This window comes from Plectropomus leopardus, chromosome 6 (assembly GCF_008729295.1).
Source record: "Plectropomus leopardus isolate mb chromosome 6, YSFRI_Pleo_2.0, whole genome shotgun sequence".
Lineage (NCBI taxonomy): Eukaryota > Metazoa > Chordata > Actinopteri > Perciformes > Serranidae > Plectropomus > Plectropomus leopardus.
Window position 1 is genome coordinate 33136835 of NC_056468.1, and position 15467 is coordinate 33152301.

Sequence of the window (15467 nt, forward strand, 5' to 3'; positions counted from 1 at the left end):
AATTTGTGTCCTCAGTTCTCAAAAGCTCGTGTCGTTAAAAGAAAAGATTATGCCATACAGTGGTTAATATGCTCCTGTCCTAACTTTTTGTGTTGCAGGCATAAAATTCAATAAAGTTTATTAGTTTGAACATTAAATATCTTGTCTTTGTGCTGTGTTCAATTATTCTCTATAAATATATGCATATAAATGTACTGAAAATTATCTTTTTATAAACTGTAAACATGAAAATATCTTGTAAAGACATGGAAAAAATCTAGCTACAACATGAAAATATCCTGTTATAAGTGGAAATTTCCTTTTTATAACAGGAAAGTTTTTAATTATAACATGAAAATACATGGTAAAAATGTGAAAAATATTTTGTTGTAACAAGACACTTCCTGTTACAACAAGAAAGGTATTTTTTCACTTGTTTTATGATATTTTATTGTATTTATAATACAACTCCATCTGCTGGTGACATGATGACACAGAACTTGTTGCTGATAATAATTCACCCTGAAGAAAGAAAGTGAAAGTAGATTTTGATGTTGTTGATCAGAGCTGAGACGCCATTACAGGTTGTGAGATCTCTGCTGGAAAACTCACATTTGGACAATTTTGAGAAGTCAAAGGGAGATATTTTAACTTGGTGAGTCTTGCTTTTGAGAGACAATTTAGTTACCGAGACAAATGGCTGAGAAAAGTTCTGTTCTTGAAAGTTTCCTGAGCTGCCATGTGTGTTCAGAGACTTTCAGAGATCCTGTGTCTCTGAGCTGCAACCACAACTTCTGTTCAAGCTGCCTGAAACAATTCTGGGAAAAAGCTAAAAACAAAAACTGTCCCATTTGTAAAAGAAAGATCCTCAAAGGATCATCCAGGAGTGAACTTTACATTAAAGGAGCTGGCTGACTCTTTTGCTGAGAGACAGAAAACTGGATCATCTGAGACAGAAAAAGGAGAGAAGACACTAATGTTTGTGTGCAGTAAACATCAAGAAGAGCCTAAATTGTTCTGTAAGGATGAAGACAGAGCTGTCTGTCCTGTCTGTGAGTTTTCTCTCCACCAGAGTCACAAGGTGGTTCCTGTAGAACAAGCAGTCAGTGAGCTGAAGGACGAGCTGAAATCTGACTTAAAGTCTCTGCAGGACAAGAGGGACAAATATGAAAAAGTGCAGGAGACATACAGAGAAGTGAGTCAACACTCCAAGAAGCAGCTGTTGTCCACAGAGAGACAGATCAGAGCAGAGTTTCAACAAGCTCCACCAGCTCCTGAAAGAGGAAGAGGAGTCCAGACTGGCAGCTCTGAAGGAGGAAGAGGAGCAGAAGAGGAGGACTCTGAGCAGAGAGATGAGGATGATTGAGGAGCAGATGTCCTCTCTGTCAGACAGTATCTGTGCTGTTGAAGAAGAGCTGCAGAAACACAACGTGGCGTTCCTCAGCAGTTATAAAGACACTCAGAGCAGAGCCAGAGTCCAGAGCTCACTGTCAGATCCACAGCTGCTCTCAGGAGCGCTGATAGATGTGGCCAAACACCTGGGCAACCTGTCCTTCAGGGTCTGGGACAAGATGAGGGACAAGGTCCACTTCAGTCCTGTCATTCTGGACCCAAACACTGCAAACAGCTGGCTCTATCTGTCTGATGAGCTGACCAGTGTGAGAAATGGAGACACAAAGCAGCAGCTTCCTGATAATCCAGAGAGACACACAAAGTACTCCTCTGTTCTGGGCTCTGAGGGCTTCAGCTCAGGGAAACACAGCTGGGACGTGGAGGTGGGAGACCATCCTAACTGGAATATAGGTTTGGCTAAAGAGTCAGTTGACAGGAAGGAAAGAGTTATGCTCAACCAAAATCTGGAATCTGGTGTTTATTACATCGCAGAGGAAAATACACTAATGTTGTTGGTAAGACTGTCAGAGTGAAGAAGAGTCTCCAGAGGATCAGAGTCCAGCTGGACTATGACAGGGGGAAGGTGTCCTTCTACGACCCTGAAGACACGACTCACATCTGCACTCACAGAGACACTTTCACTGAGAAACTCTTCCCATATTTAGGTGTTGGAAAGGCTGGTGATGCTAAAACTGCTGATATCAAAATGTGTCAAACTTAGATTTCTCTGTGATGTTCAAACATGTTTGTGTTTGTGAAGATTTCACTCGGACTTCACTGTCTGTCTAAATCTCATCAGAATAATCTGACAAAATGTACTCAATACTTAAACTGTGTTACATCATACAGGTTAAAACCTTCGTACAGGTACAAATCAAGTAATTTATAGACCAGGTTAGCAGCATCTTGTGTCTCATCAGACCACAATAAAACAAATACTCTATCCATTATATAAAATACTTTTTTCTAGTTATGTGGTATTTTTTAACTTTTGTCTTTATTATTTTTAGCTTGTCAGATTTCTTCTGATGAGTTATTTCAGCTTTTTTATGTTTTAATTTCAGGTTTTTACTCTTTACACTCAGAGACTCAGTGAATCAAAACTTTCTGACTGATTGATTGAAAAGTGTCAGAAAAAAAATGTTTTTTTTCTTTTGTGTTTTTCCTGTCTAAAATGAATTATGCAAAGTGATTTGCAGCTTTTTGTCTTCATGCAATGTTACAATGAAGTATTTAGTTAATTTTCTTGTAGCAAAAATGTTTAAAGATGATGAGTCCTGCTCTTGATTTCCTGCTTACTTCTTTAGAGATTTGAAATGAATATTTGGCTCATGTTGTTTTGTAAATATTCTGATTACACGATGCAGCCTTCGTGTCTTTTCATAAATAGCTGAAAACATGAAGAATAAATCATGTTGGAGAAGAGCTGTGCAACTTGTTTTATTTTGAAGGAGTTGTGTTGATTCTCACATGCTCTGTGCCTCACTGTGTGTGTGTGTGTGTGTGTGTGTGTGTGTGTGTGTGTGTGTGTGTGTGTGTTGTTAAAAATGAGCAACAGTCAGTGTGAGGGCTGTGTGTGGTGCTAGTGTGTGTGCTCCCTCTCCTGCAGCTCTGTCCAGGTGTGTTGCATCACCTAACCAGGTGCACCTGGCCTGAGAAGGAGGAGCTTCATTCAGAGCTGCTGTGGCAGCAGCAGAGGACAGAGGCCTTTGTGAGGACCGCTGCTCTCGCTGCCTCTCAGCCTCACATTTTACTGTCTTGTTTTGCATTTCTTATGTTAATGAATCACATCAGTTTGATTGTTTTTAAAAGTGCCTTATGTTATTTGTTTTGGGTCAGTGGTGAAGTTTTGTTCACCTCGTTTGGCTGCTCAAGAGAGGCAAATAACAGTCAGAAATCACATTTAAAAGATGGTCCAACTTTACCCTCCAACAACTTCACTGCAACATTAGAAACTGTAAAAACATTGACGAGATATAAAGAAAAAAATTGAAGATAATTATTTACAAGTTGCTGAAAACATATATTTCGATTTTCTTGTAGACTTTCCTAAAGAATCAAAGCAGCAGAATCAGAGCAGCTGTTGATGAGCTTTGTGATGTGAAGTTGTAACAGTGTGTTGATACTCAGGTCTGTTACAGACGGCCTCATTGAAGAGAGGGAGGGCTGAGGGTTGGATACACACACACACACACACACACACACACACACACACAGTGATGGGAGTCTGAAATAATTTTCTTTTGAGGAGAATTAAGATTTTCACTGAAGATTAGTTTCTTTAAAGGTGTTGAGTCAGTCAGCAGGACTGTTTGTTGCTAACAGTGTATGAAGGGTGCAGAGATGGAGAAGCTTTTCCATTAAGACAATATTGTTTAATCATAAGCAGTGCATGTATCAATAAAACTTTGAGTTCAAACTTCATTCAGTAAAATCCTGTAAGTCAAAGTCCAAAGATACTGAGTGGTGTAATCAGCAATAAAGAGGAGCAATACACAATAATTGTTTCTGAAAATCTCTGCATGTAAAAACTTAAAATGAACAAATGCACACAGAGAAACACATGATGTAAAAGATTAGTTTAATCTTAGGTGATATATTTTGTTCAGCAGTTTGCCTTTTTTGTCTTCACTGTTACAAAATATATTTTCATTGAGATGCAGAAACATCAGCTGCAGCATTTTGGAGGCAAACAAATCCTTACCTTTTCAGTGTTTAAGACCATTTTTCTCACTCTGGTCAGATCATCACTCAGATGTAGAGAGAGGAGTTAAAAATTAAACAGATAGTGAGGGTTAGGTTGCAAAGTGTCCTGTTGTACATCCTGATCATAAAAAAAGCTGCATTTATCAGCGTTAATGAATTACAAATGAAAAGAGGTTGGTGAAATTGAAAGTATATTCTGACTTTGTCCAACAGAGCTATGTTGTTGTCACACTGCGGGAGATCTCTACCAAGCAATGAACATTTGGGAGATCCAAACAGACGGAAATTAAAATTTGGTGAGTCTTGCTTTTGAGAGACAATTTAGGTAACAGAGAAAATGGCTGAAAAAATTGCTCTTTTGGAAAGTTACCTGAGCTGCCATGTGTGTTCAGAGACTTTCAGAGATCCTGTGTCTCTGAGCTGCAACCACAACTTCTGTTCAAGCTGCCTGAAACAATTCTGGAAACAAACTAACAACAAAAACTGTCCCATTTGTAAAAGAAGATCCTCAAAAGAAGATCCTAATGTGAACTTTGGACTGAAGGAACTGGCTGACTCTTTTGCTGAGAGACTGAAAATTGGATCATCTGAGACAGAAAAAGGAGAGAAGACACTAATGTTTGTGTGCAGTAAACATCAAGAAGAGCCTAAATTGTTCTGTAAGGATAAAGACAGAGCTGTCTGTCCTGTCTGTGAGTTTCCTCACCACCAGAGTCACAAGGTGGTTCCTGTAGAACAAGTCGTCAGTGAGCTGAGGACGAGCTGAAATCTGACTTAAAGTCTCTGCAGGACAAGAGGGACAAATATGAAAAAGTGCAGGAGACATACAGAGAAGTGAGTCAACACTCCAAGAAGCAGCTGTTGTCCACAGAGAGACAGATCAGAGCAGAGTTCAACAAGCTCCACCAGCTCCTGAGGGAGGAAGAGGAGTCCAGACTGGCAGCTCTGAGGGAGGAAGAGGAGCAGAAGAGGAGGACTCTGAGCAGAGAGATGAGGATGATTGAGGAGCAGATCTCCTCTCTGTCAGACAGTATCTGTGCTGTTGAAGAAGAGCTGCAGAAACACAACGTGGCGTTCCTCAGCAGTTATAAAGACACTCAGAGCAGAGCCAGAGTCCAGAGCTCACTGTCAGATCCACAGCTGCTCTCAGGAGCGCTGATAGATGTGGCCAAACACCTGGGCAACCTGTCCTTCAGGGTCTGGGACAAGATGAGGGACAAGGTCCACTTCAGTCCTGTCATTCTGGACCCAAACACTGCAAGCCGCAGGCTCTATCTGTCTGATGATCTGACCAGTGTGAGACAGGGAGACACAAAGCAGCAGCTTCCTGATAATCCAGAGAGAAACACTGAGTATACAGATGTTCTGGGCTCTGAGGGCTTCAGCTCAGGGAAACACAGCTGGGACGTGGAGGTGGGAGACCATCCTCAGTGGAATATAGGTTTGGCTAAAGAGTCAGTTAACAGGAAGGGAGAGAGATGTGCTGAACCAGAATATGGAATCTGGTGTTTATTACATCGCAGTGGAAAATACACTAATGTTGTTGGTGAGACTGTCCCAGTGAAGAAGAGTCTCCAGAGGATCAGAGTCCAGCTGGACTATGACAGGGGTGAGGTGTCCTTCTACGACCCTGAAGACATGACTCACATCTGCACTCACAGAGACACTTTCACTGAGAAACTCTTCCCATATTTAGGTGTTGGAAAGGCTGGTGATGCTAAAACTGCTGATATCAAAATGTGTCAAACTGAGATTTCTCTGTGATGTTCAAACATGTTTGTGTTTGTGAAGATTTCACTCGGACTTCACTGTCTGTCTAAATCTCATCAGAATAAATTTGATAAAATATACTCAGTACTCAAACTTCTGTCGACATTGTTTTTAGTTGGTCAGATTTATGAATCTTCTGGTTGCATGTTTCATTTTTTGATTTTTTGATTTTTATTTTTAATTTTAGACTCAGAGTCTCAGTGAATCAAAACACAGTCTGACTTTGATTATTTCTTCTTCAGGAGAATTTATTTGTGGTTAAAAATTGTCTCCACTGTCTATAATGAATAAGACAAAGTGTTATTTTCAGGTTTGTTTATTGTTTTCATGCAACATACACTGTAAGAACATTTATAGATTAATAATTGTTTTAATCTATAATTACTTTCCAAAGATCTCGAGCTCTCTAGCAATATAGCAATTATTTTGATTATCAGTATCTTGTTTTGTGTGTCTAATAGCACTGTGCAGTAGAATATATCTATTGTACTGAATGCTTTGATTATCAAGGTTTTGTTTTTTTTCTATATTCAATCCTCAGTTTTAAGTTGAGATATTTTGGGGTCTTTTGCTGATGTATTTCAGTTTTGTATCTGTTGTTTTTATTCCAAGGGAACATATTTTATATTTTTATTTTTGGTGTGTAGCCTGATCAGTGACATGCATAATATTGTGTACAATGTAGTTAATCATGTTCTTGTTAATTGAATTAACTTTAAATTTATAAACTGTACATCCAATGGATGCTGTGTTGCTGTTTCTAGTACATCTGTCCAATACCCATGTAAAAAAAATGCAAATTTAAAAAAAAAAAAACACAATCTAGTGTCTTTTCTTTACCAAATTAGTAGTTCAATCTAAATAATATAATTTATTGAACAAGTCTTTTTGTAAATTTACATTACAAATGAACCAAATATCTATAAAGAAGTCTGAGTTATCCACATGAATGTGCAGTATGTATACAGTGTGTGATTGATTGCGTGGACATATTTTACTTCCTATAAACACCACAAGATGTAGACAAAGTCCACATTTAGTTCACAGCCTGCTCATTTTGAACATTGAACATTATAATTATGTTAATTATTGACATGCATATTATTGTTTGCTACATTTTCTGTTAGATTTCCACTTTGACACATGAAAGAGTAAGTTGTTAAAATTTTAATTTCATACATTTTTCTTCAGTCACTTAGTGAGACTGAAGTAGAAAATAGGGTAAAAAAAAAAAAAAAGACATGGTCACTCTGAAATATAAAGAACAGTCCCTAATCAAAACAAATTTTGCAACTGATTTATAAGAGCATTTACAGTAGAAATCAACCATCACTTTTTTGGGGGGTGTTTTGGGGTTCTGAATGGGTTTAGAAGTGTCTTAAGTAAACATGTTATAACATGTATTACATGTTATATTACAGTTCAAAAAGTCATATGAAAGATTTTGTGTGTGTGTGTGTGAACGTATCTATCTATCTATCTATCTATCTATCTATATATATATATATATAGATAAATAGATAAATAGATAAAGATATAGCTATAGGTAGGTATATAGAGATATACATATAAAATAATCTAAAAATATTTTCTCCACTCCCCTCCCCTCCTCTGATAAATAAATGTATATAAATATATTAAAATATCATTTGATATATAAATAACTATACATATAAATAATATATATAAATAAATAATTTTAAAAATATTTTCTTTGAAATAACAAAATAAAAGAGAAAATAACTCCTCCTCTGATAAATAAATATATTAGAAAATCCTTGGATATATATATATATATATATATATATATATATATATATATATATATATATATATATATATATATATATATATATATATATATAATATATATATATATATATATATCAAAGGATTTTTTAACAATATATATATATTATATATATATCGCTGTCGAAAGGACAGATACAGGAAATCTTTCCTGCCACACAAGCCATCCACCTGTACAATAACTCACCTCTGTCTGCTCTTTAAACTCCAGTCTTAGCTCCATGTCACTCTGCACTGCTGACTTTATTTTTATTTATATTTATTCAGATACTGTTCCGCACTTTACACATGTATATATGTAGATATGTACAGCCTCTTAGTTTTTTTTTTTGTTTTTTTTTTTAAGCATATTCCTTTATATTCTATTAATAATGTGTGCTTTTTATTCTCTGTTCTTACTGTATGGCGCTGCTACATCCCAATTTCTCAGTTTTGAGATCAATAAAGTATATCTATCTATCTATCTATATATATATATATTTTAATAAATATATATATCTGTGTGTGTGTGTGTGTGTAATATAAATTTTTTTTAATTCATTAGCATTATTATTTTTTTAAAATTTATTTTATTTATTTTTCTGCATCTATCTTTCTGATACTGGGTGGAAGCAGTACCTGAAGGCAACGCTGGTCATCCTAAAAAAAAAAAAAAAAAAAAAAAAAAAAAAAGAGAGAGAGAAAGGGGTGGAAAAAAGAAAACAGCGGATCACATGACCGCCTCCGTTATTTCCTGCAGCATCAGGCTCTCCGCTCCCCGCTCCTCGCTCCTCGCTCCTGCCTGCGACAGCACAGCAGCGGTGTGGTCGCTCTGAACGCTAACGGAAAGACGAAAAACACCCCGTAACAAACTGAAGGCCTCTGCTGCGCTCAAAACTGTTGCAGTCACAGCGACGACGGATATATCCACACTTAAACATTTGTTTTTATAATCTAAATCGCTGCTTGTTTTTTTTTTATTTTAACAAGAAAAGAGAAAAAAGCCAGTGCTCATAATGGCGACAGCTGCGGTGTCTGCCCCTGCTGGCTGCGGCCCCAGCCCCGGGTCGGGAACGGAGCTGGTCCGCGGGCAGGCCTTCGACGTCGGGCCTCGGTACAGCAACCTCTCGTACATCGGGGAAGGAGCCTACGGGATGGTGTGGTGAGTCTACCGCTTTTTGATTTTCTTCAAACTTAGCTAAAATATGAAGAGTTTACCCCTTTTAGCTCGACTTAACGCTAGCTAACGTACCGTTACACCTTTTCCGTTATAAACAACCAACTTCACGAGCTAAATGTCATGTTTTAGCTAACAAGCAACAGTGTTAACCGATGTTAGTTAGTAATAAAGGCAGAAAATAAGGTTAAACCACGGCTGGTTTCGGTTAAGTTTTTCTTGGACTGTAATAATGACCGACGAGAAATCAATATTAACCTGGAAGTCTTATTTTTATTTACGTATACAGTCAATATTGATCTACATATAAAGCCATTAGCATCGCTTTTAACTAAGGTTGTGTTGCATCGTCTACACTTAGTATGCATCTTAGGGAAATTAACAAATCTGGTGTTTTTTTTCCCCCAATAACATTTTTACAACCTTTAAGGGTGTGTGCAATGCTCCACTTTAAAATTACAGTGATTTTAGGTATTTTTGTGGTGGTTTCGCTCTCCCAAACCAGCCTTTTAATGCTTCACAATGAAACATATATGTTTTTCTCAAGAAATACATATTATTTCATATTATTCTTCAATATGTCAATGTACATGTGTAAACATACATAGGAGCTGTAAATATGTAGAAATTTACAGCAATTTTTCATTGACTTTTTGGTCATTTCTGTTTCCCAAACTAGTATAATACCCCTTTCAGTACTTACACATTGATAGGTTGTAATCAATACAGTATTTACCCTGATCTCATACTACATCTAATTTTCCTCTAAAATAGACTACATCAATTTACATAAGTTCTTAGCCATTAAAGCTCTTAGTTTTGTTTACATTTACAGCGATTTTAATTGACTTTTTGGTGTTTTTTGTCTCTCAAACTAGTGCAATACCCTTTTTAATACTTTACCATTGAAATACAGTTATTTAGTTGAATTTCTGGTGGTTTCAGTCCGTCAAACTGTTATAGTACTCCTTTTTAGTCTTCACCACTTAAATATGAAGATTAGTATACATTCTGTATACTAATCTTATACTAATACATCTTAATTTTGCTCCAATATAGTTTTTTCACCCATTATAGCTGTACTTTATATGTAGATTTACAGTGATTTTGCTTGACTTTGTAGTTATTTCCATCTCCCAAACTAGTGCAGTATCCCTTCCATTACTTCATCATTGAAATATGTTGTAATCAGTACAGAATTTAGAAAAATATGACACTCCTACATGCTATTTTTCCTTCACTACATCATAATAAAATCCCAATGGGTTATTCCACAGTAACTTTACGCTACATTTATATTTACAGTCATTATAACTGACATTTTGTAATAATGTAATGTTATACCCATTTCAATACTTTTCCACTGAAATATGTTATAATTAAAACAGGATTTATCTCATATTACTTTATCATATTTTTCTTCAGTATATCAATTTCCGCGTGTTCACACCCATAGCAGCCATATATGTTTAAATTTACATTGATTTTAAATAACTTTTTAAAGCAATTTATTGGTGAGACCTTCCCTGGTGGCACTTTTTTCTACTTGAATGATATGCTGTCAAAACTTTTGTGGTCGATTTATGCACAGGTTTTTTGTTTGATTATGTATTTTTCTCCCAATTCTGTTGCATGATTGTTATCTCAGTGGTGTAAATTTGTAGTATTCATTCTGATAATTAACCGCGGAGAGGACTTATTTAATTTTTACTGTGAAATGCTGCTCTCTTCACTTCAAAAACACTCAATCTTGTGGTTTATTTAGCCTGTGGGACTGTAGCTGACCTTACATGTGCACACTGTAGTGTATTACATAATATATTGTCCTTGTGTCAAACAGCGGCAGCGTACTTCTTTCTTTCCCCTCTGTGGTGAGAGGAGCTGGGTTTTCTGAGAACACTGATTTGACACATGGCCTGCCTTCAGTGTAGAGGCACAGCAGGTTGCTCAGCATCTTTCTGTCTGCGAAAAATGGAAAAACCAACCAAAAGCACACAGCCACGGTTAATTCTCATACGATCGCCTATAAACAAATCACTGTTACACACAGCAGCTTACTGCAAGCACAGCAGATAAAATACAGTTTGCCATCACACAGCCCAAGTACTGGAGGGATGCTTAGTTGTAAAGAGTTTTGTATGTGAGTTTAATTTATATTTGAAAGAGACAATAAGAGAACGTGTTGAAATCTGATGGTTGGCGAGAAGCTGGGCAGCATAGCTAGAGTTCAAATGAAAATAATTTCAGAAATTCAGCGAAAAAATAAACAAAAATGATAACGCTGTTACAGCATTCTTTAATATGAGGATTTGCTGCTTTGTCTCTACCTGATGTCACCATTAATTTAATTATTTGGGGAATTTTGACCATTGGTCTGACAAAATAAACAATTTAAAAACATCACTTTGCTGTCTGGTTACTTAGGACAGCCATTTGACATTATTATTTTCAACTCACACAGCTACGAGGATAAAATATTAATCAAAATCAGTACTGCCAGCTGACTGTTTTATGAATTGTCGAATTGTGTTTTATTTACGTTAACTATTCATTATAAATATTAATGCATTTTTTAATAAATTAGTTTTTGTTAAGAACATATAAAATAAGACAAGGAACCAACAGACAAGGTCATCATAGGTTGCATGAAATGAACGAGATGAAAAAGAGCACGGTTACATTTCTGTAATAAGAAATGTGTCTCATTTAAGTCCACGATTGTCCTTTAACATCTTACAAGGTCCTTGCAGCACTGTGACGTTTTATTCCTTGAACTTTCTTTTATTCAAGTTTCAGTTTCTGTCAAAAGAGCTCTTTTCGTCATCAGTTCGCCCATGCTGGCAGACGGTGCTTTTTTCCTCTGGTTATTGTGGGTAATTCTAGTAATGTGAAATGCATGAGAAGACTTTTACCCTCTTTAATGATGGTATTATTTTGCTGTTTTATTTGATAGTGTGCTTCAAGATCAGGCATCTTTTCGATGTTGATCCAACTGTTGACCCAAAGATTATGTGATGATGTCTGTGGAGCAGAACACATCATTTATAGGTGAAACTGGAATTTACCAATCCATTTGCTTGGTTCAAGCAGCTTTGGACTGTGTTTTTCAGATCATGTAAAAAAAGAAATTTAGGTAATGCCTGATTCAGGCTACATGATATCAGTGTGGTTGTAGCCCGACACGGTGGTCTGATGTCGTCTGCTTCGATCGTGTACAGTTCATTGTTTCATCCTGTGAAGTGTGACGTAGTGGATGACAACTGACACCCTGTCGTGGACACCTCACGACATCCCAACAGAAAGTTTAGCGTGTTTAATTTTCATTTACTTTTTTTGCCATCCACAACTCTTTCTTTCACAGCTGCCACTGAGACCAACAGGCACACAGAGCGATTTACTGCTGTTGGACAACTTTATGGCAAAAACACCCCACACAGACTTTTTGGTATTTCATCTAGGGACTAACTTTACCACCTCAAAGTAAAAACGTGTAGTCTGTCATGTCTGCCTAACCTGACATAGTTACTGATGAACCGGACAAACATGTCGTGTAGTCTGAACCTGGCATAAGATGTTTCAAATTACAAGGTTTCCATGGAAAGAAAAATACAATATACCAAACATGACCCTGAACTACAATGATTTATGAGTATGTAGATGACAAGAAATGTCATACATTTCTTGGTACATCATGCTTGACTTAAGTTACAAGAACTGTATTTGTTTTGACTCTCGGTGATGCCAAAGATGGCAAAATGACGAGTTACAGCAACTTTGTGTCCAATAAATGCAGCCTTTTTTTGGGTCTCTTTTACAAACACTTCTCATTTGTAAGTGGGTCCCGCGAGGCTAAATATGCGGCAACATAAACTCTTTGTCTACTTAATTTGAGAGATAATTGTGGTTAATTTTGTCTGAGGTTTTCAGGGAGCAATTCTGATTCTTTTAGGTGCTTTTTTTAACAGCAATTCCCACAAACTTTACAATAAATCCAGTTTTCATATTGTAGCCCTGAAAGTCGAGCATGAACACCTTATATCAGCAGCAAAAGCTCTTAACAGCCCAGTATTCTTCACTCATGTCCATGTAAAAGCCCAGCTCTTTACTTTGGTGTTGTTTGTGTATCTTTGGGGTTGGAGTGGGTGATGTGTCAGCCGCAGCCTCTTTTCACCTTCTGTCTTGCTGCGTTCTTCTTTGAGACCTGTAGTTTTGAGTCAGTTGGTCATGCTGCTTTGATGTGCAGCAGCCAGAGAAAGCAGTCCAGCGTGAACTTCACAGTCATCCCTCAGGTTTTTGCATCTAAAGTATTTTTGAATCAAGTTGTTCTTTATCAGGCTTTTTGTGGTGGCAGTGCATCACTGAATATTGGTGTTACCACCTACTAAATGGCTTCTCTGTGGCTGCATTCAACATGTATTCTGAGTCAGAGGGATTTTAGGGATTAGGTGTTTTAAAGAATTTCCATATTTGAGCACTCACATCAAATTATTAATGAGTACTTGTATAAAAAATATTCTGACTAGGAGTTGGAGATATATACAGTAGAATATACTTGATATATTGTGACTTGTTCCATGTGGGATTTATAAAATGACTATAATGTGAACATCCGGTATAAATTATCACATTGTTTTTTTAGGCCACCGTCATGAGACTTGCTTTGGCGTTTTGGTTTTCTCGCTCTCTGCTATGGCTTTCTGCCTCACAGACAGACGCAAAAAAGGCAGGGCTTTTGCAGTGCTCTAGTCCGACTATTTAGACGCATTTTGTGACCATGGAACATGGGCACCGATACACGCTGAAAACACTTTTTAAAACCACCAGATTCACAATGAAGCCTGAGGATGCTGTTCACACTTGCCAGGAGAACAGCTTTCTCTGCCATCTCCATTTCCTACTTTCTGCTGCTTTTATTGTTTTCAGTGTGCAGTCCCAAAACATTTCAGCACAAAAAAGTTCCTGTAGAGAGGGCGAGTGTAACAGTATGTCATAGATGCAAAATTGGTGGCAGAGGATTTACAGCTGATCATGGGTTTTATTACTGGAAAGATGTGGTTCAAATGGAAACGTGTGCCTTGTAGGGCAATATGGCCGTAAAATGATATCACAATGTCTCAGGGTATTTTTGCAATACTGATATTCTTGAAGATATGACAGAAATACTGAGAATATTTGATTAATTTCAAGAACGTACAAGTCCAAAAAAGTAAGTGTTATCGTTGTATATGTTAGTATTAATGTAGTCTGCCTTCAAATATTCAGTGAAAAACAAATAAAAATCATCTTTCAGTTCATAAGTTTACAACAACAGTAACTATTCATGTACCAATCCCGTTTTTTTGCCCTTCATCCCAATCTGAGTCATTTTAGATATAGTATATTTGCTGATACTGTGTCCTGATCCCACACTTGTATTTACCTGGATAACACGGCTGCACAGAGCACATTTCAAGTACTTAAAGTTATCAAAATTAATCTTGTATGTACTTGACAGTTTAATAGCTCTACAATACAAGAGAAGAAAAAATGTCTGCATCCAAACAGTTCTTATGGGGTTTTATTTCATTTTTACAAAATTGCAAAGTAAACAAACAAAATATTTTTATATGGCTCGTATCTCAGTTCCAGAGTCTTAAGGAATATTTTTTTTATGGTCCTACATTTAAAAATCTTTTGGATCAATATGTTGTTTTGTTGTATTCAAATAAATGTAAGATTTTTTTCTCCTTTTTTCCTCCCATGTTTCCCTGGTGTTGGTTGAGTATAATCCCCATATTTTTCATTGATTCATTTGAATAGTGATCATTGAAATAAAATAGTGATGTAGGCAATTGGCAAAATGCCAAATACCGGCTCCTATAATCGGCCAGGCCGATGATCTGTTGGCCCCTGGTACAGATTTTAAGGATATGAGGCATTTGGAAATCCTTCAAGAAATGAAAGAAAGGAAAAATACAAATGCTGGCACTGGTGGACCATTTCTGTTGCAGAGTTTAAAGAGTTAACCAAGATAAAGCTATTATTTTGTTTGCACTCTTAGTCTTGTGCATGCCATTAAAATTGAGCCAGAGTTGTAATATGTTGTACATATTCCTTCAGATTGTGAAAAATCTCAACATTACAAGATGGCACAGAGGATTTAAATGAATAATAATAATAACTTTATTTATATAGCACCTTTAAAAACTGTAGTCTGTGAGTCCTCATTTAGCACAGGTTGTGCAGGAAAGGTCTGATAATCAGTATCAAGACTTGAGTTTGCGCCAGGATACGCTGTATTATGAAATGCGTGTGTTTGACTGTATGGTAAGAGGGCGGTCGACTGTGAGGCATGTCTGTGTCATTTTCAGAGTAGGCCTATTTTTGATTTCAATAGCCTCTTGTTGACTGTAAGGCTCGTTGCATGTCAGGGCTTTCCAGTGGCTGAGGGCTGCGGAGATTGACGGTGCGCTGAGCCTCTTTACACAAGCCTCAGTTCGTGCACACCGTCAGGCTTACACAATCACAAGATACTGTATCTCCCTCTGTGATGATGTTCAGAAGCTTAGGCATACTCTGGCTTTTCAGCACGCCCACATGAGCAGTTAGATCATGAGGGAACGCTGCTGAAGTGGCTCCTGTTTATAAAAAGTTTTATATCTAAGTGGTGGAGGTT

The 15467-nt window shown here is 37.0% G+C and overlaps 1 protein-coding gene and 2 pseudogenes across 1 annotated transcript in view; all 3 read left to right on the forward strand.

Moving 5' to 3' along the window:
- The first annotated feature begins 546 nt into the window (after positions 1 to 546).
- LOC121944486 lies at positions 547 to 2742 on the forward strand (annotated as a pseudogene).
- Positions 2743 to 4414: 1672 nt separating this feature from the next.
- Positions 4415 to 5841, forward strand: LOC121944485 (annotated as a pseudogene).
- Positions 5842 to 8378: 2537 nt separating this feature from the next.
- mapk1 (mitogen-activated protein kinase 1) overlaps positions 8379 to 15467 on the forward strand; it is a 32526-nt gene continuing 25437 nt past the window's right edge. Inside the window, exon 1 of the mRNA XM_042488066.1 lies at positions 8379 to 8797. Coding sequence (XP_042344000.1) covers positions 8652 to 8797 — 146 coding nt within the window. The 5' untranslated portion in view covers positions 8379 to 8651. The remainder of the gene's footprint in view (positions 8798 to 15467) is intronic.